Source organism: Mirounga leonina, unplaced genomic scaffold (genome assembly GCF_011800145.1).
Source record: "Mirounga leonina isolate KUSES-001 unplaced genomic scaffold, KU_Mleo_1.0 Mir_165, whole genome shotgun sequence".
In the NCBI taxonomy this organism is placed as follows: domain Eukaryota; kingdom Metazoa; phylum Chordata; class Mammalia; order Carnivora; family Phocidae; genus Mirounga; species Mirounga leonina.
In genome coordinates this window covers 45,031,884-45,058,236 of record NW_023270415.1, presented here as the reverse complement: position 1 = coordinate 45,058,236, position 26,353 = coordinate 45,031,884, and the positions used below count along the sequence as shown (strand labels likewise).

The window sequence follows — 26,353 nt, the reverse complement described above, 5'->3', positions numbered from 1 at the left end:
AAGTCTGTCTTTCATGCTAGATTGAGCCACATAAGGTTAGGTTAAAGATTTTTTAAATTCAATGTAGAGCAGGTGCTCAGTAAATGTTTTTTCAGTGAATGAGTGTTATCTAGGGCTTTTTGGAAAATACTTCTGCATTCTTAGATCACTTTCACACATGCTTTATATTCTTCCTGTCTGCCACACATGTGCTCTTATCCTCGGCAACATTGTGATCCGTATGGGATAATTTTATAATTGATACCTCATTGTTTTAATTTGCTTTTCTTTGATAATAACTGAAGTTTAATATTTTCTGTGTATGTTAACAGCTTTATTTTTAGTTTTTGTATATTTGTGAATTGTATATTCATTTCTTTGCCTATTTGTTGGGTTTTATTGTTTTTCTGAAAGATTTATTTGAGCTCTTTATGTTCTAAATCTATACACTAAATATCTTACTACATTTTCTGTATTTTTCTGTTTTCTAAGCTTGTAGTTTTTATGTAGACAAAGCTAATAAATTCTCATAATTTTTGTTTGCTTTTTTTGATGAGAAACTATTCTTTTCTGCCTACTGGTTTGATACTTTGATTTTCTTCTATTTTTATTTAAATCATTTAAAAATGTTTAAATCATTGATCTATGGGTTTGTTTTAGTGGTATTAAGCATATACTTTTAAAATTAAATTAAATTAAATTTTATTTTATTATGTTATGTTGGTCACCATATGGTACATCATTAGTTTTTGATGTAGTGTTCCATGATTCATTGTTTTCGTATAACACCCAGTGCTCCATATACTTTCAATAAAATACTCATTAAGCCACTTACAGTGTCCTCAGTTAAGGTTACTTTTCAGGCCAAGTGAGTGTCCTTGCAGAATTTATTAACAGTATACTTGTTTTGTTTGGCTGGCACACCATTTAAAATAATCTACATTTGAGTGATGGGATGAGGCAGGCGTTCAGTTTTACTGCTTGTTTATGGCTGGTATCTATTCTTAATTTAACCATTGGTATTATGGCTGGTGACTCTTTTGATTAGACATTGCCGTTACTGTCATATATTTTGAATATCATCCTTGGAGCAAGCCTTGCAACTCCGTGTTTTCTTACATTGAGACCAATTCATATATTCATGTTTGTGTAAGCCAGAAGACATGGGCTTTGCCACTTAATATTTGTATGATATTTGACAGATCACTTTATTTCTCTGAATTTGTTTCCTCATCTAAAAAAAGGACGGTGTGTTTCTGTTTACTTAATTGAGTTGTTGTGAGACTCATAAAATACTCCTTACTAACTATAAAGTAGTATAAAAATTTAAGATAGTGTTATATCTCTGTTCTAGAAAATGTTACTGTTTATTGTTGTTTAAATTATTTTATTGAGGGATAGAAACCTTTCATTTCATAATTGAAGTTAAAAGGCCTAATGTGTAGATACCTCATTCAAGCTTTAATATTCAAATGGATTGTTAAAATAATACTGTATCACAGATAACTTTAAGATGTATCCATGTACTAGTATGAATGACTGGATATTGTGTCATTTTTTGATTAGGGCAGGATATGAGGTGACCCCTGAAGTAAGGGGAGGAGTTAATTACAAAGAGAGAAAAGCCTAATGAAAGAGGGACTTTATAAACTTTATACAATTTGATTCAGGTCTGCCTTCTGCACCTTTAATCATTCAGGGCCAAATACAGGCCATGCCCTCGGTAGTCTTAGAAGCTTTATAAGGACTGAGACTGTCCATGTCTTCGCCTGCAACACCTGGCACCTTTAACAGAATCTGTGTGAGTCAGTCAAGTAGATATTTGTCAAGAGAATTAAAAAAATGGATGTCTGAATTAGTGGGAATTTATTTCTGTTACGACTATGAAGATCTTTTGTAAGTATAGAATCATAGAGTTGGAATGGACCTTTGAAATCATCTTGTAAAGCTAGACAGTTCATGAATCAGTATAATGTCTTTGGCAGATCTTTAGTCTTGCTGTGAATTTGTCTAGTGGCAAATTCTTTATAGCACTGAAATCAGATCTTGAGACCTTGAAGTATAGAAGTCTGTTTAATCCTGAACTTTCTCTAGTATAGCTCCGCAATATAGGGTACAGATGCAGAGATAACAAATCAAAGAGTTAATGAAGGATTAGTGACTTGTTGATTGGAAATAATGGAATGTTAAGAGGATAAAAATTGAAGTGTAGGGGCCCCTGGGTGGCTCAGTTGTTAAGCGGCTGCCTTCGACTCAGGTCATGGTCCCAGGGTCCTGGGATCGAGCCCCGCATCGGGCTCCCTGTTTGCTTCTCCCTCTCCCACCCCACCCCCCGCTTGTATTCCCTCTCTCACTGTCTCTCTCTCTCTCTCTGTCAAATAAATAAATAAAATCTTTAAAAAAAAATTGAAGTCTAGGTAACTGAAAAGGTCAACATTGAAGTAATTAAACATGACAGTTTTATGGGCTGGTGCTGCTTTTTTAAATTTTTATACCAGGAATGGGGCGAGGGGAAAAACCCAGGCACCTAGGACAGCACCACCACCTTGCACACCTTCTGCAGTGGTGCATTGTGGTGGCCCTCAAGGACACTCCTGCCTCCCACCCTCCCACCTTGGCTGTAAACTGCTAATTTATGTGGTATTGCCTTTCTTTTTATAACTGCTGTGTCTATTCATTTATTATTTATCAAGTGCTAACGATAGCCAGGCAGGTTCCAAGCATTGTGGATAATCAGTGAACAGAAGAAAGATCCCTGCTGTTGTGGACCCTTTCTCAGTGCAGTACTGTCCAATAGAAACATGAAATGAGCCACAAATGTAATTTAAAATTTCCTGGTAGCCACATTAAAAAAGAAAAAAGTGATAGGTGAAATTAACTTTAATAATATATTAAATATATTAGTATATAGCACCAATATTATATTAAATAATATATCTAATATTATTGTAGTATTAATAACTTGTTAAACATTAATAAATTTTATAATATTAATATATAAATATCATTTAAAGGTATAATTAATTTAAAAATTATTAATGAGGTACTTTGTCTTCTCTTCTTAGTACTAAGCTTTGAACTTTGGTGTATATTTTATATTTATAACATAACTCAGTTTGGGTTGGCTATGTTTCACATGCTTGGGAGCTGCTGTATTGGGCAGTGCAACTTTAGAACATAGTGCCTACGTTAGACCACCTGGTCTAAGATAGAGAATAAATTCCTGGTAGTACTAGAATTTTCAGATAATCCAGGCTCCTTACCCATGGCCTCTGAAGCCTTGGGTGATCTGGCTCATGCGTGTCTCCCAAATCTCATCTAGAACTAGTGTTTTCCTGACTCACTAAACTTGAGCTTTCTTTCTTGAACTCAAATATGGGAGGCTTTTTCCTGAATCATGTTTTTTTTTAATTTTTTATTCTTGTTTCCTTTGTGTGGAATGTCATGTTCCCAGATAGCCAATTACATGGTTAGCTCTCTCATGTCCTTTAAGACTTCAGCAAAAATGTCTTTCAGGCCTTCTTTGATGGCTACTCTAAAGAGCCTTTCTCAGTTATTCTTGGTCAATAGCTTTCTGTTTTATTGTTCTGATAGCAGTCATCACTGTTTTCTGCCTTACCCTATTTTCTATTATCATCAAATTATCCCTTCCTTGTAGAATATAAGCTCCATGAGAGAAAGTACACTTCTCGTTTTATTCATTGTTGTATCCCCAGCAACTGGTGTAATTCCTGCCATGTAGTTGGTGCTTGATAAATATTTATTGAATGAATAAAAGGCATTCTGGATCAGGTATCTTGCCCTAGAGTGGATTTATCAAGTAAGTCAGATCCTTACATTACCACTGAGGAGTGTAGGATTGAGAAATGGTTTAGAGTAGTCTTAGGGTCTTATAATTTGGAAAGGATGAGGGGAAGTTGGCATTTCAGAGGTTAGGGGAAGGAGGTCCAGGTTGTTTGTTTCTTTTTTACCTCCCTTCCTTCCTTCCTTCCCTCCCTCCCTCCTTCTTTCTTTCTTCCTCTCCCCTCCCCTCCCCTCCCCTCCCGTACTTTCTTTTATAAAGAAAGCAAACTTATCTAAAGCCAGCACATTATTCAAGTACAAATAAACATGTACAATACATTTATAACAATATGTATTAGTGTTACATGTAAATGTAAACTGTCTTCCAATTTGTTTAGGAATTTTAACATGGTTAGGGTTTTTTTTTTTTTTATAAAGATTTTATTTACTTATTTGACAGAGAGAGACACAGTGAGAGAGGGAACACAAGCAGGGGGAGTGGGAGAGGGAGAAGCAGGCTCTCCACGGAGCAGGGAGCCCGATGCGGGACTCGATCCCAGGACCCTGGGATCAGGACCTGAGCCGAAGGCAGATGCTTAACAACTGAGACACCCAGGTGCCCCGTTTTTTTTTTTTTTTTTAATGGAGATGAAATTCACATAACATAAAATTAGCCATTTTAAAGTGAACAATTCGGTGGTCTGAGTGTATTCACCATATATAATCACCACCTCTGTCTAGTTTAAAAATATTTTCATCACCCCAAACCGATTAAGCAGTTGTTCCTTGTTTTCCCTATTCTGCTGCAGCCCTGGCAACCACCAATCTGCTTTCTTTCTCTAAGGATTTACCTATTGTGAATATTTCATATAAATGTGTCCTTTTGTTCTGGCTTCTTTTACTTAACAGTGTTTTTGAAGTCCATCCACATTGTAGCATGTGTCAGTACTTTATTCTTTTTAATGGCTGAATAATACTCCACTGTATGTATATACCATACTTTATCCATTCATCTGTTTTTTTTTTTTTAAGGTTTTATTTATTTATTTGGGAGAGAGAGGGAGAGGGAGCATGAGCAGGGGGAGGGACAGAGAGAGAAGCAGACTCCCCGCTGAGTAGGGAGCCCAACTGGAGGCGAATCCCAGGCCCCCAGGATCATGACCGAGCTGAAGGCAGACACTTAACCAGCTGAGTCACCCAGGTGCCCCTGCATTCATCTGTTGATAGACATTTGGGTTGTTTCAATCTTTTGGCCATTGTGAATAGTATTATTACGGACATTCCTGTATGTATATTTGTTTGAGTACTAGTTTTCAGTTATTTTGAATATATACCTAGGAATGGAATTGCTGGGTCATATGGTAATTTTGTCTTTAACTTTTTTTATTTAACTTTTTGAGGAATGAAATACTGTTTTCCACAGAAGCTGCACCATTTTACATTCTCACTGTCAGTGTCCGATAGCTCCCAATTTCTTCACATCCTTGCCAGTGCTGTTGTTTTTTTCATCTTCTTCTTTTTTTTTTTTTTTGTTATAGGCATACTAGTGAGTGTGAAGTGGTACCTCATTGTGGTTTTAATTTGTATTTCCTAATGACCAGTGATGATGACAATTGAACATCTGTCTTTTCATATATGGCCATTTATACATCTGTTTTGGGAAATGTCTGTTTAAGTCCTTTGCCCATGTTTAGATTGGGTTTTTTTTTGTTGTTGAGTTATAAGAGTTATTTATATATTCTGGATACTAGACCCTTATCAGATGTATTATTTGCAAATATTTTCTCCCATTTTGTAGGTTGTCATTTCACTTCCTTAATATTCTTTAATGCACAAAATTTTTAATTTTGGTGAAGTCTAATTTATCATTTTTCCTCTTGTTGCTTTACTTTTGATATTATACTTAATGATCCATTGCCAAACCAACAGTCATGAAGATTTACCCCTATGTTTTATGGTTTTAACTCATATTTAAGTTGTTGACCTATTTTGAGTAAATTTTTTTTTATTTATTTTTATTTTTTTAAAGGTTTTATTTATTTATTTGAGACAGAGAGAATGAGAGAGAGAGAGAGCACATGAGCGGGGGGAGGGTCAGAGGCAGAAGCAGGCTCCCTGCCGAGCAGGGAGCCTGATGCGGGACTCGATCCAGGGACTCCAGGATCATGACCTGAGCCGAAGGCAGTCGCTTAACCAACTGAGCCACCCAGGCGCCCTATTTTGAGTAAATTTTTAAATATCGTGTGAGGTAGGGGTCCAACTTCTTTTTTTTTTTTTTTTTTTTTTTGCATGTGAATATGCAGTTTTTCTGAAGTTGTTTCTTAATGAGACACGAGCCACGGTGACATTGGTGGCAGTTGAAACAAACGTCTTCCAGTAATTACTTTCACATTCTACAGTCTTAAAGCAGTTTTTTGTTGTTTTTTTAAAGATTTATTTATTTATTTTAGAGACAGAGAGCGCACATGTGGGGGGTGGAAGGGGCAGAGGGAGAGGGAGAGAGAGAGAATCTTAAGCAGACTCCACGCTGAGTAGGGAGCCTGACACTGGACTTGATCTCACAACCATGAGATCACAACCTGAGCCAAAACTGAGAGTTGGACACTCAACCAACTGTGCCACCCAGGTGCCCCTTCATAGTCTTTATATATGTGTGTGTGTATAAATATATATGAATAATTATTCAACTATAATTAACATATAGTGTTATATTAGTTTCGGGTGTGGTTCCACACTTCTTTACATTTCTCAGTGATCAAAATAAGTGTACTGTTAATCTCTTTTATCTATTTCACTCATCCACTCCCCCATCCACCTCCCCTGTGACAACCACCAGTTTGTTCTCTATATTTAAGAGTCTGGTTCATTTGTCTCTTTTTTTCTTTGCCTGTTCATTTGTTTCTTAAATTCCACACATGAGTAAAATCATATGGTATTTGTCTTTCTCTGACTTATTTCACTTAGCATTATACCCTTTAGGTCCATCCATGTTGTTGCTGTTGGCAAGATTTCATTCTTTTTTATGGCTGAATAATATTCCTCTGTGTGTGTGTGTGTGTGTGTGTGTAGATGAATGGACACTTGATGCTGCAATAAACATAGGGCTGCATATATCTTTTTGAATCAGTGTTTTCATTTTCTTTGGGTAAATATCCAGTAATGGAATTACTGTATCATATGGTGATTCTATTTTTAATTTTTTCGAAGACCCTCCATATTGTTTTTCACAGTGGTTGCACCAATTTGCATTCCCACCAACAATTGTATGAGGGTTCCTTTTACTTCACATCATTACCAACACTTGTTATTTCTTGTGTTTTTGATTTTAGCCATTCTGACAGGTATAAAGGGATGTCTCATTGTGGTTTTAACTTGCATTTCCCTGATGATGAGTGATGTTGAGCATCTTTTCATATGTCTGTTAGCTGTCTGTATGTCTTTGGAAAAATGTCTATTCAGCTGCTCTGCCCATTTTTAATGGATTGTTTTTTTGTGTGTATGTTGAGTTGTGTTAAGTTCTTTATATATTTTGGATAGCAACCCCTTATTGGATGTATCTTTTGCAAATATATTTTTCCCTCAGTAGTTTGCCTTTTTGTTTTGTTGATGGCTCCTTTTCTGTGTAAAACCTTTTTATTTTGATGTGTCCCAATAGTTGAATTTTGCTTCTGTTTCCCTTGCCAGAGGAAACATATTTAGGAAAATGTTTCTATGGCTGATGTCAAAGAAATTACTGCCTGTGTTTTCTTCTAGTAATTTTATGGTTTCAGGTCTCACATTTAGGTCTTTAACCCATTTTGAGTTTATTTTTGTGTATGGTGTAAGAAAATGGTCCAGTTTCATTCTTTTGCATGTAGCTGTCCAGTTTTCCTAGTACCATTTGTTGAAAAGACTGTCTCTTTCCCATTGTATATTCTTGAGTTCTTGGTTGTAGATTAATTGACCATAAATATTTAGGTTTATTGCTGGGCTTTATGTTTGTTCCATTGATATATGTGTCTGTTTTTACACCAGTACCATATTGTATATTGTTTTACTGTTTTGATTACTACAGCTTTGTAGTATAATATTTTTATATTTTTAATTTCCCCTCTATCTTTCTCTTATCCCATTGTTGGGTATTTGAATTTTCTTTCTTTTTTTTCCTTCTCATACAGAGTAGTGTCCTCTATCTTTGTATAAATTGGAACTTTCCTCTTCCATCAGCTTATCTTGGGTTATATTTGCTCGTTGTGCTTAGAGCAAAAGTAGATTTATTGTTATGAACTTCTAATATCACTTGGATATATTTAAAAGCTAATCGGGTGGGGGCGCCTGGGTGGCTCAGTCGTTAAGCGTCTGACTTCGGCTCAGGTCATGATCCCAGGGTCCTGGGATCGAGCCCCACATCAGGCTCCCTGCTTGGCGGGAAGCCTGCTTCTCCCTCCCCCACTCCCCCTGCTTGTGTTCCCTCTCTCGCTGTCTCTCTCTGTCAAATAAATAAATAAAATCTTAAAAAAAAAAAAGCTAAGAAGGTGTTTTCAATAAAAATAGAGGCTTTCATAGATGGCACTTGAACAAGGTTTGTCAAGAGAGGCCATATAGCATAGTGGTTAAAAGCATAGATTATAGTAAGACAGAACTCACATCTTGGTTCCATCTTGTGTGTGACCAGAGGAATTTACTGAACCTCTCTATGCAGTAACTTTCTCATTTGTCAGGTGGTGGCAATAATAGTATCTCGCTTGTAGGGTTGGCTTAAGGATAAATGAGATAATGCATGCAAAATGGTTAGCACCACGGCTGGTACAGATAACACGGGCTCCATTGCCATAGCTACTAAGAGTGTTTCTCTTCCTTCTTCTCGCCGTGGCTGCTTTTCTCCCTCCTACCCCCTTTTCCTTCCCCTGACAACCTTTGTTTGTGTTTCCATTTTCCTAGTCTTTCTCTGGAATTTTTATTTTTGAGTTCTCCTTCTCGGGGCTAGCAATGCAGGATTTGGGTGGTTTAGGATGACCTGGCTGGAGCAGTAGGAGAGGTATGGGCATAATCGCTTCATGCAGGAGACTCTTGGCAAGCCATGCTTGTTTCCTTCCCTTTGTGTAAAACTGTTGATTTTCATTTCCATCAAGAATTAGTGACATCATAGGGAAGAATGTCTGAATTTACTTTCAGGATGGATAGCTGTGATATCGTTACCTCAGTGTCAGAAGATATGGGAAATAGTGATTTCTTAGGGTTGTATTGATTCTTGGGATAGGTTATGTGCTTTAGGAGTGACATTGATAATTTTAAAAGAAGGAATTTAATACTGAAAATTATTTTACATCAGTAAAATGTATCATAAGAATGACAAAGAATGTGTGAAGAAAAAGAAGTTCCCAGTTCGTTATCTTTTTAGCCTTTTCCTAGAGGTTTAATGGTCATTAGAAAGAAGTGTTTGCCACCAGTGCTCTTTTGTAAGAGTTTATCTAGCATGGTTTTTCAATCTAGTTTTAAAAATATTTCTTTCCAGTTAACAGAAGATGAAATTGCAACTATTCTTAAATCTACTTTGAAAGGACTAGAATATTTGCACTTTATGAGAAAAATACACAGAGATATAAAAGCTGGAAATATTCTCCTCAATACAGAAGGACATGCAAAATTGGCCGATTTTGGAGTGGCTGGTCAGTTAACAGTAAGTGTAATAATTTTGGAACCGCTTGTGGCCTATATGTCTAGGTTTGATTGTACCTGAATGTTGATAACTTTTTGGAGGGGGTGATGGGAAGAAATACATAACTACATTGTTCTTGGGGAGAAGGAGCCATAATTTCAGTATTATTTATTATTTTTATTTACAATTTAAGAGACATTGAATGAATATGAAAAAAATGTCTTTGAAATGCTTAAATGTTTAAAAAAGAAAGCTACATTGATCCATTTCTGTAGCTTTGTTACAGTACTATTTTTAATGACTGTCTTTAATGAAGGTGGTTATAGATAAGTTGTGTACTCTTGCTTTTTACAGAATTCGGAATTCCTAAATATGTCATTGTCAGTTGAAATTGGAGGAAAATAGTCAATGTTTTATATAATCTGTAGTATTTGAGGGTTTCACTATGCAGTTGAATGAATATGTTGGCAAACAGAGTCCCTTAGTGTTTTTATAGTAGTATTTATGTCAGTGTAATGTTTTTGCAGGATACAATGGCAAAACGCAATACTGTGATAGGAACTCCGTTTTGGATGGCTCCTGAGGTAATTCAAGAAATAGGCTATAACTGTGTGGCTGACATCTGGTCCCTTGGCATTACTTCTATAGAAATGGCTGAAGGAAAACCTCCTTATGCTGATATACATCCCATGAGGGTAAGAAAATGATGGTTTGCTAAAAACGTTATGTAAGTGGCAGTTCTGTAATGTCAGTGTAAATAAATAAATATAAAGTAAATTAAATAAGTTGATTTGAACTTTCGTTCTGTGCCAAAAATAATAAAATTACCTGTCAGAGGTTAGTGATGTTAACTTTTTTCCTCCCACATCCTCAATTGTGAGAAAAGAAGTGAAGGCTATATTTCTCTTTATAGTCTTTTTTCCTCCACCAAAAATATACCTGTAAAATTTCCCCTTGCTTTTCAATAGAAGAAAGGGTTGGTAAAGTCACTATATTCTTCAGTTTATCCATCATTTTCTCAGTGTGGCTGTGGAGGCCTTGGAAAAATCAATTCTCACTTTTCTACCCACTCTGCAAATTCTACCTTTCTGTGTTTTTGTTTTCCTTTTTTTCTTCTCTCATCTGAAGCTAGTGTTTAAAAAGCCTGACTTCTAATATTGCTACATACCTGTAGGCAAATTAATCTTATTTCTTCAGTTGGTACTTAGTGAGAAAATAGAATTCCTTTTTTGAGCATTATTATATACTTCTATGAAGTCCTTTTTCCAGGATGATTTTTTTGAGTTTGAAATATGTACCTTGCATATTCAGTCTAATTGCCTCTGCTTCAGGGTTTGTGATGATATATATAGTTTTTAGGTTTCTTAGTGGTGAATCTCAATTCATTATAGATAAGGACATCTGTCTTCGTGAACTTATTGCCCCCTAGTGGCTGGAGCTTCCTCAAGAAGAAGAGAAAGAAAAGAGTGAGAGGTAGTGTGTGTGTGTGTGTGTGTGTGTGTGGAGAGAGAGGAGAAGATGGTGTCAGGATGACTGGAGAAATGTGTGAAGTAAATAGATGGGAGGAAAGAGAATGCAGTAATTTGGAACATCTGAAGAAGAATAAATTGGAATTATTTCTGATAATACAATTCTATTGTCGATTGAATTTCAGTAATATAAGTAACAGTGTACTCTACTGAAAATATTTAAAAATCTGCCTGCCACTATATAGAGAATTCTGAGTAATACAATTGCATATAATATGTATCATCTTCCTTGTGTATATAAATTACTTTTGCTAAAGTAAAAAACAAAAAATGGCATGAATTGTTTGTTTGCAAAATCACATGAAAAATCATAAGGTCAACATAAAACCAGCAACACAAATTCTCATTTATTCTCTGATTATTACTTATCTTTGGTACTTTAAGTTATAATATTTTAAGGTGATCCTCAAACTAGGAGTATTTGAATTTGAATTAGTGAGGTTAACTGAATTTTCCAAGGCATCCTAGGCAAGTGCCAGAGCTGGGATTTAACCCAGGACTTAGATTATTACTCTTCTGCTTCCTCCTTATATATAGATCTTATTTTTCCAACCTCATAGATCAGCATATTAAATTTGACCCTGAAGTAGTCTTTCAAATAGGTAGTAAAGAATTGTAGTATGTGGTTCCCAACTTCCATGATCTTAAAATATCACTTGACAGTTTAAATTCGCACATATGAAATAGTAAAAATACACTTGAAGATAGTATTTTTCTTTGAAATTCTATCTATCAGCATCTTTCTATCTCACTTTTTTCTACCAGTCTAAATCCTACTCATTCAAGTCTCAGGTCAGATATTATTTCTATATAAAGCCTTCCTTGGTAGCCACCACCTAAGTAAATTTCTGTTTTAAAGATTTTATTATTTATTTAGAGAGGGAGAGGGGGATGGGACAGAGGGAGATGGAGAGAAGCTGAAGCAGATTCTGTGCTGAGCGTGGAGCCCAATGTGGGACTCAGTCTCACGACCCTGAGATCATAACCTGAGCCGAAATCAAGAGTTGTATGCTTGCCCAACTGAGCCAGCCACCCAGGCGCCCCTAAGTAAATTTCTTTCCTCACAACTTGTATTATAGGCGATTTTTAGCCCTGTAATTCTTTGGACAGTTTATCAAATGTTGCCTTGTGCATTTCCAAACACAGCAAGGTTTTAAGTTGCTATTTAAATTATGTTATCATTATTTAGCCTTTTTCATGTTTGTGAACTGCTTTATACAAAGTCAAGTATAAACTGCAGGTATTGGGAAACTCTTGAGATCATGTGACAGATACAAGTTTTCCAAAATTTGAATTTTCACTTGAAAGCTCAGATTTTATCATTGGCAACAAATATGATAGTTTTCCTTAAAATGACAGGTTCACTTGGTTCGTTTTTGAGAGAATGTCAATCAAATACCCAAGTCTGAATAACCATAGTTTTTCTGTCAGTTATTCCTTCAGGTAAAAATGGTGTTCCTTGAAAAAAGAGTTGCAGCTTGTTTAGCTTGCTGTTCAGTCACACAAGTGCTTTTCCTTGAGATAATCTTTGTTGTTCTGTGTGCAGGGCAGGTGCTTTGTGTGTATTTCTCATTTTATCATAGAGAATATTAAAAGATATGCATGCAAGGGTGGAATTTTAATAAAATTAATAATATTTCCTGCTTCACCAAGGCTTAGATTAGTTTGGTGGGAGGTCAGGTGAGAGGAGAAAAGAAAGAGCTGTCCAAGAGAGAAAAACAGATTGTTGAGGACTCAGCTAAAGTTGGAACGTGAGAATTGTTTTGTCACCATTGCGATTCTTTGCTCTAGCCTTGCTTTAGCAATGCTCAGCAGCGGAGTGCAGCACGTTACAGCCTTGATCTCAGGTTTGGGTCTAAATGAATCAGTGTCTTGGAGCGACAGAGCTACCGCGCATTTAAGGACGCTGTCGAGAGACTTGTTCAGGTGGTTACCAAGGGGGTCTAGCCTGGAAAGAGGGGAGAGGGTATAAGGTAATGGAGAGATCAGGGAGCTAGACAGCATTCTTCACTCTTGCCGCATAGCAGGTACCTGGAGAGCTTTGAAAAAATTCTGGTGCCGGAGCCCTCCCCCAAACCAATTATTTCAGAATCTCAGTCTTTTCAGTGAGGTTAGAGAGCCAATAAAGTGGTAGTTAAGGTATGAGAGAGCTGGTAGTATATAAAACTCTGATTAGTGAGTGAAATAGTGAAGTTTTCTTTTTTAATTAAATAATTTTCTTATTTTAACCACTCTGTAAAATAAATGTTTCAGTCTCTAATGAGTGGATTGGGTGAAATGGATATTTAAAGAATTATGTTTTTTATTAAGATGACACAACTTAGAAGTGGCAGAACAAAGATATCAACTTGGGCTAGTCCATTTCTTGCCTTGGCAAAAAGGAAGTATCTTTTGTGTTTATATGTCAACTGTATGCAAATGAAGGAGTGGCTAGCAAAAATAAAAATCTGCCAACATTTTAATCTCATAATTATTAATTTAAAATACGAAACTTCTAAATTTTTCAGTGGGAAGAAATATGGACAAATTTTTTTTTTTTTTTAGAGAGAGAGTGCACGCATGCATGAGTTGGCAGGGGAGAAGGGCGGGTGGGTGGGGGGAGAGAGAGAGAGAGAGAATCTTAGCAGGCTCCACACCCAGCACAGAGCCCAATGCAGGGCTCGAGCTCACAACCCTGAGATCATGACCTGAGTTGAAATCAAAGTCGAATGCTTAACCGACTGAACCACCCAGGCACTTCAATATGGTAGAATTTTTTATGTTCCACTCCTATTTTTTTTTTTTTTTTGGTAGCAATATAGCTTATGAGATAACCATAGTTTACAAAGTTGTCACAGTGGAATGAAGATAGCAATGATGGACAGACCACTACAACAGATGGAGGCAAAGAATGCTAGTTATTTTAAGTAAAGGATATTCTATGATTTACTGCATATAGATGGCTATCTGGAATAGGAGGCTAAGTTAGGATGTGGTGGGCCAGCTTCCCTAGCCTTTATATACTAGTCCTTCTGAAATTCTCTCTGGCCATTTTTACAAGGTTGTAGCCCTTCTCACTATGCCTGCCCTCTAGATGTATGTAACAGAAACAGCCCCAGAACAACGAAGTTGACTCCTAGACTGAGTGAACTGGGGGTTGGTTTCCTAGTCCTATTCTCAGATACACCATCCTTCTGGTATGCCCAGGCTCCAGGCCTGCCCCAGACCTATGCTTGCTTAGGCCAGCAAGAATTAGGGTCAAGATGAGATGCATCAGGCTTGGATAACTTAGAATGGGGTTGTTCCTGTCTAAATAGTCACCAATTAATATTGTGGTATTTCACTGATAAAGCTTTTTGTAGGACATATATTTTGAGTGTTATTAGAAAATGGAAGTGCTTAAATTGGAACTTGGCTGTGAATTGAAAATGGGTCTTTGAAAGTGTTAAGGCTGAGGTCATTTGTTTTAGTTTATCATTTATCAAAGATTGATACTTTGTTTAATCATTCCTCAGAGAGAGTCAGAGGTATTTGGGATATAGATATTCAAGGAGGAAAGGGCTATTAAAAACACTGGATTTGTTTGATGGCAAGGGATAAACTAAATTTTACAGTTTTTATACAGCTTTCTCTCTCTCTCTCTTTTTTAAGAGAATCTTGTAGTGTGTGCAAGCTATATCTTTGCTGTGGCGAGAGTAACAATTATCTGTCTAGTAAAAGGCAATGATGAAATACACATTAAAACATGTAAAGCTTTGTAAACAGGGGAGGGATGAAATGTGCTTATAAATTTACATACAGCTAAGATTAAGGAGTAAGGAAGGACATAGATTAAGGAATAATGACAAATGGAGGTAAATCTGCTCAAAATGTTAAACAAGTTTTATCGAAGCACAATTTATTTTAAAAGTTTAAATATGAAGATGCCGAATTAATTTTGGTCAGTTAAATAGAACTAAATATAATAAATAATAGATAATATAATTTTGAATTCAGTTAACCACACACTTTTTTGGAGATCTGCCCCTTTCTCAGCTCTATAGGAAATAAAATTACCAAAAATAAAAAAAAATCAGGAAATGAGTGAATAGTATCATTTTTCTAAATATCTATCCCTGTACCCTGCCATCAAACCCAGGCACATTGTTTCTTAGACATCACTAAGACCCTATTGATTCTTTTAAATGCAGTTTTTGTTTTGTTTTCTTTTGTTTTACAAGCTTTTGTGTTTGATTACACATTACCTGGCGTGCTGAAAGGGATAAGGACAGAAGTGTTTGAGTCAGACTAAGGACTGTTTGAGATAGCTGGCCTTGTGACTGATGATTGCTTGGCATCAACTGAAGGAAAGAAAATAAAATGAGACTAAGAATTTTACTTCTGCACAATATAATATGAATGTTTATTGCCTTTAAAAAATAAGATGCAGAAATATATTGTGTATTTTGGGAAGATTTATGTCAAATGCGACTTAAGGAGACAATTGGAGGCATGTAAATGGCAATTTTCTGGAAATTCAACTTATATACAGCTTGACAATCTCTGTTTAAGAGTAAATTAGGGATATTTAAGAAAAAAAAAGAAGAAGAAGAAGTTAGCGGGAGGGGAAGAATGAAGCGGGGGAAATCGGAGGGGGAGACGAACCATGAGAGACGATGGACTCTGAAAAACAAACAGGGTTCTAGAGGGGAGGGGGGTGGGAGGACGGGTTAGCTTGGTGGTGGGTATTGAGGAGGGCACATTCTGCATGGAGCACTGGGTGTTATGCACAAACAATGAATCATGGAACACTTCATCTAAAACTAATGATGTAATGTATGGGGATTAACATAAGAATAATAAAAAAAGTAAATTAGGAGTTCCTTTACACTAAAAAAAGATCTTTGTCTGTCTCTCTGTGTATATCCTCACATCACTTATGAAGAAAAGAACCTTGTAGATGTTTTCAACATGGAAAATATATTTTTGATGAATGTTTTTGAAAATGATGTTATCTTTCTTTCCTGAAGAACTTTTTTCTTAACCTTGCTGTTTTTTCCAACTAGCCTCTTCACCCTCATCCCTTTTGGGGAAACAGTGCATTTTAATAAGTGAAATAAATGCTCCAGTACGTGCAAAGTAAACACAGACATTAGGAAAAAAAATCACTATATTGAATATTAAAAAAATAAAACACACAGTAGCTTTCCCCTATCTCAAATCATGTGGTGCTGCTCCTTCCACATCCAAGTGTACTCCTAATCCAACAAGATTTCTTAAAAAAAAAAAAAAAAAATGAGGCTTTTATAAAAAGAAGGCATTATATCCATGTCTAAGGAGTGAAAACTGAGTTATCCATTTTTTATTAAATAGAACTGAATCAATGACCCTCCTTCCTGCCCAATTAACGGTAAGATTTGGTTGAGAAATTCTGGAAGACTGTGGTAGTGGACTAATACCACACTCAGCCTATTTACACATCTTCCATCTCCTTGTCCCTACTGTGTGGGTCTTGGGAGACACCTGGCTTGTCCTAGTGTGTGTGCTTGCACTGCCTCTTGGAAGATTCCCCAAAAGGCATTTAACATGTAGGGCAAAAGACAAGTATCTTTATTTTGTCTGGGAGTGGATGAGGGAATATGTGGGTATTAATTCACAGACTTAATATTCACTTGTAGGAACATCCTGGATGAAAGCCTCTTTCTTAGAGCCTGAGGTAGCAGGGTACAGCCTTTCTCTGTGGTCTGACCTGTGGACATGCTGGCCCAGATTCCCCTTTCACTGGGCCAGGAACCTGCAAGCAAACCTCGCTCCTGCCCTGCCCTGCGTGAGGTGGGGGGGTGGCTTCAGCACCGTGCCCTCAGCACTAGTGTTCATGGACCTCATGTGGCCAGGGACTGCTGTGGCTTAGTGGTGAAGCCCAGGGATCCTCTTTTTCTCTTGGTTTTCATAGCTAGATTTTGGCTTGAGGGGCGCCTGGGTGGCTCAGATGGTTGGGCATCTGCTTTCGGCTCGGGTCATGATCTCGGGGGCCTGGGATCAAGCCCTGCATCGGGCTCCCTGCTCAATGCAGGGCCTGCTTCTCCCTCTCCCTCTGTCATTCCCCCTGCTTGTGCTCTCTGGCTCTATCTCTCTGTCAAATAAATAAATAAAATCTTTAAAAAAAAAAAATTTAAATTTTGGCTTGAATGACATCTTCTGTGATTATAAGGCCCACTTCCTTACTTTTTATCTTTTTACCCCCATAATAGATTCTTAGGGCTGTCGTAACAAATTACCACAAATTTGGTAGCTTTAAACAACAGAAATTTATTTTCTCGCAATTCTGGAGGCCAGAAGTCTGAAATCAAGGTGTTGACAGGGTTGTACTCCCTCCTGAGGCCCTAATGGAGAATCCATTCTTCACCTCTTCCAGCATTTGGTGGCTGCTGGCAATCCTTGACATTCTTGGATTGTAGCTGCATTATTCCATTTCTGTCTGCATCTTCAATTACCTTCTCCTCAAATTTTCCTCTGCCTTTCTCTTAAAAGGACACTTGCCATTGGTTTTAGGGACCACATGGGTAATCCAGGGTGATAGCCTCCTTTCAAGATCTGCAAAGACCTTTTTTTCCCCAAATGAGGTCACATTCAGAAGTTCTGGGGATTAGGACATGGGTACATCTTTTGGGGGGCTGCCTTTCAGCCATTATACCTTCCATAATCTATTCTGTCCTCCTGAATTAAGGAGGGCACGTGATGTGATGAGCACTGGGTGTTATACGCAACTGATGAATTATTGAACACTACATCTGAAACTAATGAGGCCCTATATGTTGGCTAATTGAATTTAAATAAAAAATAAATTATATACAGTTTAAGATTAATAGTGACTAATATTAGGACATATCTCTGTTTTTCTCATTTTTTTATTGTGGTAAAATATGCACAACATAAAATTTATCATTTTAACCATTTTTAAGTATACAGTTCAGTGGCCTTAAGTACACTCACATTGTTGTGCAACCATCACACTATCCACTTTCAGAAATTTTTATCATCCCAAACTGAAACTCTGTGCCCATTAAAGAATAATTCTTCATTATCTCCTCCCCACATTTCGTAACCACCATTCCACTTTCAGTCTCTATGAGTTTGACTGTTCTAAGCACCTCATATAGGTGGAATCATACAATATTTGTCCTTTTGTGTCTGACTTCTTTCACTTAGCGTGTTTTAGAGGTGCATTCATGTTGTACCATATGTCAGAATTTCTTTTCTTTTTAAAGCTGAATAATATCCTATTGTACGTATATACCTCACTTTGTTTATTCATCCATTGACTGACACTTGGGTTGCTTCCCAATTTTGGCTATTATGTATAGTGCTACTGTGAACATAGGTGTACACTTATTTCTTTGAGACTCTGCTTTTTTTTTTTTTTAAGATTTTATTTATTCGAGAGAGAGAGAGAGAGAGAGCTCAGGGGGAAGAGCAGAGGGAGAGGGATAAGCAGACTCCACGCTGAGCTCGGAGCCTGACACGGGGCTTGATCTCAGGACCCTGAGATCAGGACCTGAGCCGAAACCAAGAGTTGGACACTTAACTGACTGAGCCACCGAGGTGCCCCAAGACTCCGCTTTTAATTCTTATGGGTATATACCCAGAACTGGGATTGCTAGATCATACTGTTTATGTATAATTTGGGGGGGAACTTCCATACTGTTTTTTCCAGTAAGCTGTACCATTTTACATTCCTACCAGCAGTGTACACGGTTCCAGTTTCTCCACATTCTTTCCAACACTTATTTTCTTTTTGGTAGTAGTCATCCTGATAGGTGTGAATGGCTATCTCATTATAGTTTTGATTTGCATTTCCCAAACAACTAATGATGTTGAGCATTTTTCCATTGGTATATCTTTGAAGAAATGTCTATCAGTTGGTTTGGTTTTTTTGTTGTTGAGTTTCTTTTCTCATTTTTATTGACTTTTCTCAAGTATTACTCTGCTTTTTTTCTATTTGCTGACTGAGATTTCCTGGTCCTTTGACTTTTTACTGCCTCTGTTTATTATCCTTCCAGCTGTCCCCCATCATTCTTTGCACCCCAAGTCTAATACTCTAAGTCCCTTTGTAATTCTTCCTTTATAATTAGTCCATTGGGAGGTCTTTGAGTCAAAATGGTTTTCCCTTCCTGTTTACATGCCATTGACTTACTAGTCTACAAGTAGAGGATTGCTTACTTGTATTTAATTGTATATATTAGTTTGCTTTATGCAGTAGGTGTGTTCTGAAGAAGGTGTGTAAATATTTAATAGGTGCAAATCAGCATTTAACATTCTCTGAATTTTTTTTTTTTTTAAGATTTTATTTATTTGACAGAGAGAGACATAGCGAGAGAGGGAACACAAGCAGGGGGAGTGGGAGAGGGAGAAGCAGGCTTCCCGCTGAGCAGGGAGCCCGATGCGGGGCTCGATCCCAGGACCCTGGGATCAGTACCTGAGCCGAAGGCAGACGCTTAACGACTGAGCCACCCAGGCACCCCAGAATTCTCTGAATTTTTTTAAAAATAATTTTTTTTTAAAGATTTTATTTATTTATTTCAGAGAGAGAGAATGAGAGAGAGCAAGCACATGAGAGGGGGGAGGGTCAGAGGGAGAAGCAGACTCCCTGCCGAGCAGGGAGCCCGATGCGGGACTCGATCCCGGGACTCCAGGATCATGACCTGAGCCGAAGGCAGTCGCTTAACCAACTGAGCCACCCGGGCGCCCCTTTAAAAATAATTTTTAATGATTCCTTTAGTAATGAGAATAACACTTTTCAAATTTATCTGCCATGTAATTGTGTATGTTTTTGTGGTGGGACATACCCATTTTACCAGTAATACAAAATTTAATCATTAATATTAAAATATTTTTGATTTGATATTAATGTTAAATATAAGAGATGCTTGTTCTAATGTGGAGACAGGGAATTCGACTTTTGGATCAGTTGGAGAGTATTTCTGCTATACTGCATTGCTTATTTTGTGTCAGAGAAACTAAATGTCATCTAAGTATGGGTGTTTGATTTTTGAAGAAAAGTACCCTGGGATTTTCTTCCTGTATTCTTTTATTTCTGCTCCCCTTTATTTCCTTCTACAGATATTTAGTGCGCATTGATCATTTACTGGTTGGACTTTGAGGATGTAGAGGTAAACAGCACAGGCATGTTTCCTATTCTCTTGGAACTTCTGGTCCAGTGGAACTAGCATTCTGACGTTAGCTTTCTGAGGGGCGGGGAGAGGAGGGAGTAGGTAAATATATTTAGTTGTTTAGTGTGAGACCATACACTAACAACTTTATTCACGTATTACAAATTATATAGGATCATATGACTATAAATAAGAGTTTTATTGTTTGTCATTACATACATCGCTTGCTTTTCTCCTTTGAACTCATCCTCATCTTTTTTTTTTTTTTTTAAAGATTTTATTTATTTATTTGAGACAGAGAGAATGAGAGACAGAGAGCATGAGAGGGAGGAGGGTCAGAGGGAGAAGCAGACTCCCCGCCGAGCAAGGAGCCCGATGCGGGACTCGATCCCGGGACTCCAGGATCATGACCTGAGCCGAAGGCAGTCGCTTAACCAACTGAGCCACACAGGCGCCCCTCATCCTCATCTTTTTTTCCTCACTGTTGCCTTTACTTCCATTGACTTTTCTCTGTCCCTGACAGTACATGCACTCAAATGCTCACACAGTCCCTTCCCCACCTCTGCTTTGCTTTTCCCTGTGCTTTTCTTTCTTTTCACATTTCCTTTCTTCCTCCCTGTCTGTTCCCTACATTTTTCTGCCTGATTATGTGATACTTTATTCTGCGAATCATGCTTTCAGATCAGAAGTAGCCAAGGATCTGGAGGAATGGGGCAAAGTGGATCATTGGAGAATTTCAGTCCTACTTCCAGGACATATGGTTTTTCACTCTATTTAAAAATTCGAGTTCTTCTGCCCTGTGGTCCTATCCATGTGGGAGTACCAGGCATTCCAGCCCCTAAGTTGGGGATTAAGGTTTATTACAGTGACACTTTCAACATATTTCTGTCCAGTCTTCAAGAATAATTCAAGAGATGAACAAGCAAGGAGAACAGAATAAGCAGATCTCAGCTTCTCTTGGTTGGGCTTGCTGGGATCATCCTCCTTCACAGGGAGGACAAATTCCCACTGTTCATTTAAATTCAAATCTTGCTGTTGGTGTTGTGTTGCCAAGTGCTCTGTAAATACAAAGGGTTCGGTAACTGTTGAGGAAGCAATCATCATTTTCCTACTGACATATGAATTACATGAATATGAGTTGTAGTTTTGGGGATATGTTTACATTAAGTGTTGCTTAGAGAGGGAATCATTGAGATAGAACTATACTGGAAAGAATTATTGAGAAAGAATTATGTGAGAATCCATCTTTTTAAGATTTTAATATAGGATCCTGACAAAGGCAGTATTTCTCTGTATTTGTATAGGAGCATTTACAGTACACAATTTAAATTGATTTATTAATCATTAAAAGATGGCATTTACATTTGACACTTTCTTTGACTGTGATCCATAGTATAAAATGTGTTTTGCATTGTGACCCATTTTGCACATGCATAGGTAAATACTGGTTTACGTACAGTTTGTTTCAGTTGTGTGGGTTTTCTCTTCTACTTCCTCCTTTCATTAAAAAAAAGAATAGGTAGTCCAAATCCATTACATTGATTTTATGACCCAGAATTGGATTGTAACTTGTATTTATAGAGCAAGAATCACTGTACCAGGTTTTGGAAATACGAATTCTTCCAATGTCATAATGCTTCCATTGTTGCCACATAGCAGTGGCTGTGACCTGGTGTTCAGGACTTGTTAAGTCCTGATGAATTTTGTTAATCTGTGATTAGTTGTAATGGACTCTCATCTGTCCACTTCACAGAGTTATTGTGAAGATCAGATAAGATAATGTAAATGAGCAATACATGTAAAATATTAAATACTATAGAAATATTTGGTAGCATTATTAAATTAACTTTCAAGTCTCATATTGAGACTGTAAGTTCAAATTCTTGCAGAAGGTGCTATATAAGAATATTTACCATTGTCATTTAAGGAGCTTTTGGCTGTGGAAAGGCTCAGACAGTTACTTTATCATCACCTGGCTTTATTTTAGGGTATCTAGTAGGGTTGGAGGTATTGGGGGTCTTACACAGCACCCAAAGGAGTTTATTGTCGGCCAGGGTAGGTTCCAGAAAGCTTTTAAGCCCTTGCTGAGATGATCTTTGCAGCCTCTACTGGAAACCATATAGATGTAAGGACCCCATGAGGGCAGAGGTACGTGTGGATCCTCTTTTCTAACCTCAGGGTAGACTGATGTTTTCTGCTTCATTTTCACTATATACTAGCTCATTCATGGAAACCGTGATTTGTAAGAGCATAGAATGAACTTTTTTTCTGGGGCAGGGAATTCATAGCATTAGTGGACCCCCTGAAATTGCACTTAAATATTGGATGTTTGTTCAGATGTGCGTTTTTCTGCTGCAAGTTCATAACTTTCCAGTGACCCAAAAAGATTCAGAACTGTGGTTCTCAATAGTAATATCAATGCCTATCAAGTGAGTTTCTTGTTATATTGTATATTTAGGATATGATTTTGTTTACTATTTATCACAGCATATCACTGTTTAATGTGGAACCAGTAAACAGATCTGTAAACAGATCTGGATATGATTCCTCCCCCCACCATACTCATTTATTTCTAGAAAGGTTAGTTTTAGGTATGTCTAGTTACTGTCCAAATTTCCTCATCACTGACTAAAAAAATCTTTTATTTCTCTGAATCTCTTATCACCTTTTTTATGACTTTCTTATGGTACTTTTTAACTTACTATGTATTATCATAACTGTCATGTAATTGTCCTATTGCCCCTTCTAGATCTCAGTTTTAAATGCAAGTATGTTTCATCTTTGTGTGTCTAATTGAACCTAGCAGAATGACTTATACATGAGAGCATCCAATAAGTGTTTTTGTTGAATATGTGCTCGATTCCATTTCCTATCTCGAAGATACTTCTATGGTGTAAATACTGAAATCTGGCAGGCTCAGATTCTGCTTTCTTACAATAATAAATGTTGTACTTATAACTTAGAATAAGAATCAGTGAAATAAATTAAAAAATGAAACTAAGTAAATGCTAATCAAATACAACTTGAAAGGCTTATCATTACTTATAGCTTGCCTTTTAAACTTTTACTAAGCACAGTTTATTTATTTAAAATTTAAATTTTAAATTGTTTTACTTTTTTTGGTACTTTAGATCCTGTTTCTTTGTTGAAGGAGATCAGAAAGACTTAGCACCCTTAGCATTGGCCTCTGGACTGTAGTTTTGTTTTGCTAATGGGAACATAATTGCCAAGCCTTATTGAAGACTTATGTCTTAAAAGCAGTCATATAGAGATATTATATTGGTCATAGAAAGTTTTGTTTTGTTTTGAAACCATTTAGGCTAGAGACCTAAGCTAGCATTGATTTTAGAAGACATAAATATGTAGGGGTGTGTGTGTGTGTGTGTGTGTGTGTGTGTTGGGAGGTTAGGAGATACCTGAAGGCAGGTGTTGACTCTGTAATTCAAGTGTATAATATTTTAAAAGTTCATATTTTTGGAGAAAATGCTAGCAATAGCAAATTTGACTTTCAAAATTATGGCTGGACAGACATATTTTAAAAAATGAAGATAGGTAAGTTATAACTGACTTAAAATATATGTATTTTAGTTAAATTCCTGCAAAATAGAATTCTCCAGCTGTCCTAGAGGACTATATTGATTACAGATTAGATTTTTATACTAACTTTGTTTTCAGTATAACTTTTACATAAATGGAATCCTCTTCATTGCATCTGGGATCATTTAAATAGCATAATTACATGTAGTTGTGCTATATATTGAAAGGTAAGGGATAAATGATCAGAGATGACTTTATAAGCATTATGGTAAGTGACTTATAAACTGAAGGTCACCAATTTAATTGGGAGGTTTGTGAATCTCTTAAATTCTGTGATCAAATGAGTGATATCAAAGGAAGAAGCAATTTAACATAACAATTGTGGCTTACACTGAACATATGTTCCTGTTAATAGGTTGCATTATGGTCTTTAAGGACTTGTATGTAGTTAGTACATTTTGGTTCATTTGATACCCACAGTTTTTCTTAATTTTTATTAGTGAGTTGTTACAGTGGTTAACAAGAAATACACAGATTTAAGTTGCAATAGTTTTCTCAGGGTTATATGATCTAACTTCACAAGCTTCCTGGACATATGTAGATGCTTTTCTATTTTGCTTTAGTTATGACATACAATTGATATAGGCAAGCATGAAAGCTTGGGCAAATTTTCATTGCTTTTTCTGGATCTTGCTCAGGTTCTGTGGTATTTATGTAAAGCACAGTTTTGTTACTTGGGAATGCATGTTGAAATTATCATGTGCACTATTTTGCTGTAGGCCCGCTGGCACTGCCACAAAGGTAATACACTGCCAGTAGGCCATTTCCTTGTCGGCTGCATTTACAATTTAATAGAAATATTACATGACTTTTTAAACAAGTGTTTTGGCAGGGAGGAAATGGCAGATTCCATACAAACAAGCATAGCTTCCTTTCCTTAACCACACTCCAGCTACTCAAGAAATTGTACTTGGTTTCAAGTTTGGGGGTTTGGGGGTAGAATGGGAAGTCAGGTTGATACAGGAGTGACATTGATATTTAGTATAAAATAGTTACGTATTTTTAACTGCTGGATTTTATTACTATGTAGTTTCGGTGAGTGGCAACCAATATATTTCTGATTTAGCGCTGAGGTTATTTTTATGTAGTTCACCTGGCTGGGAATGTCTGGTTTTGATTGGTTGAAAAGATCAGGACCACCAAATAGGCTCTAAGATAGTTAGTATTGCTTTTTATAGGTTTTTATAGGTTTGTGTTTGCTGTGTAAATTGGTCCTTTATGACATCTGCATAAGCACTACTTCTTTCATATCAACTATAGTTGTGTCCTAAAGATGAATCAGTTTGGGGGGTTAGAGAATATGGAAAGAAAATTTGGGAGACTTCTTAGCACTGATAAAAAACATGATGGATTCCCCGCACATCTTTTGGTCCGTTTGTTTTAGTTCTCTATTATGCATTTCAAACTTGAAAGGTCACGTTTACAATTTTTTAAACTTGTTATTCCATCCTGTTATTTTTTTTAACACATCACTCCACTCTTATTTTATTTAGTTTTTTTGATTTTGAATCACTTATAGTTTTGGATAAAATTCTGACCTCTTTAATTCTAAAGTATTTTATACTTTCAGCAACTGTCTGTAGCAAAAAAAATTTCATTATACTTTTCAGCCTTTATTGTGGCCACTTTCTATATTCTGGGTAGGGAAAGAAAAGTTTATAGTTAGGCCTTTCCCCTTGTCTTATTGCTTCTGACTTTTTAGCCAGCTTACCTGGCAGCTGTAGTAAGTTATGCTGCTGTGGTGTGGTAGAGACTGGCATTGGGTGTGTTCTTATAGCCATCACAGCATTGGCTTTTGTTATTTTCCATGTTTCAGTTTGTTGGTAATGGACATATGGACATCATATGTTCCACAGAGTACTGTACGAAGCCAATTTGAACTGTTTCCATTTGCCTCAAGTCCAATCATGATATTTATTTTTCCATGGCACTTACCCAGATTATCCATACCTCCTGCTTAGCTTGTGTCACTGCCACCACTGTATTTCTTCTGATTGCCTCCATTTTTTCACAGTATCTAATTGCCTCGTCCCTCTTAGCTTTCTTTGCACAGCATTGATTGATGTTTATAAAATACCCAAGATCTTTTAGATAATAGATACTCAGGTGTATAGTAGTATGATATTCAGCTTGTTTTTTGTTTAAACATAAGGAAAATTTTATATGCAGCCTCATAGACTGGAATTGAATATTCTAGTGGAAAACTTAGAGGAGGAACAGTATGGTTTCAGACAATATTGCTTACTTTTTTTTTTATGTATCAACAATAACAGCAATGTGATCTCCCTGAGTCCCTTTAATATATTAAATCAGGCCATAATTTTATTCCTAAATTTTGAAGGGAAGATCGTAGATGCTTCCTTCTAGGCTTGAGAAAATATTGATTACGTTATTGTTTACCATAGCTGTTCTGCAGCTCTCTAGCCCTCTGTAAAGTCATTTTAGGTGTTGATTTTCAGAGTATGAATGAATGAGTCGCTGTCATTCATGACATTTGGCACGCCAACTATTACTGTGACTGGGAAGCCTTGCTTTTTACAGGAGTGCATTTGTTCATTCAGCAGGTAGTTACTGGACACCTTCTATGTACTGGTGACTGTTCTAGGTGCTGAGGATGTAGCAGTAAGAAAAAGATGAAAATTTCTCTTTATTGAGCATATATTCTAATGAGGGAGAGAGATAACAAAGAAGAGAACTAA

At 36.8% G+C, this 26,353-nt stretch overlaps 1 protein-coding gene across 3 annotated transcripts in view; it reads left to right on the top strand.

Moving 5' to 3' along the window:
* STK3 (serine/threonine kinase 3) overlaps positions 1 to 26,353 on the top strand; it is a 274,685-nt gene that overhangs the window by 82,936 nt on the left and 165,396 nt on the right. For all 3 annotated transcript variants that reach the window (XM_035011608.1, XM_035011609.1, XM_035011610.1), the window contains 2 exons: positions 9,257 to 9,421; positions 9,928 to 10,095. In XM_035011608.1, the coding sequence (XP_034867499.1) occupies positions 9,257 to 9,421; positions 9,928 to 10,095 (333 nt within the window). The remainder of the gene's footprint in view (positions 1 to 9,256; positions 9,422 to 9,927; positions 10,096 to 26,353) is intronic.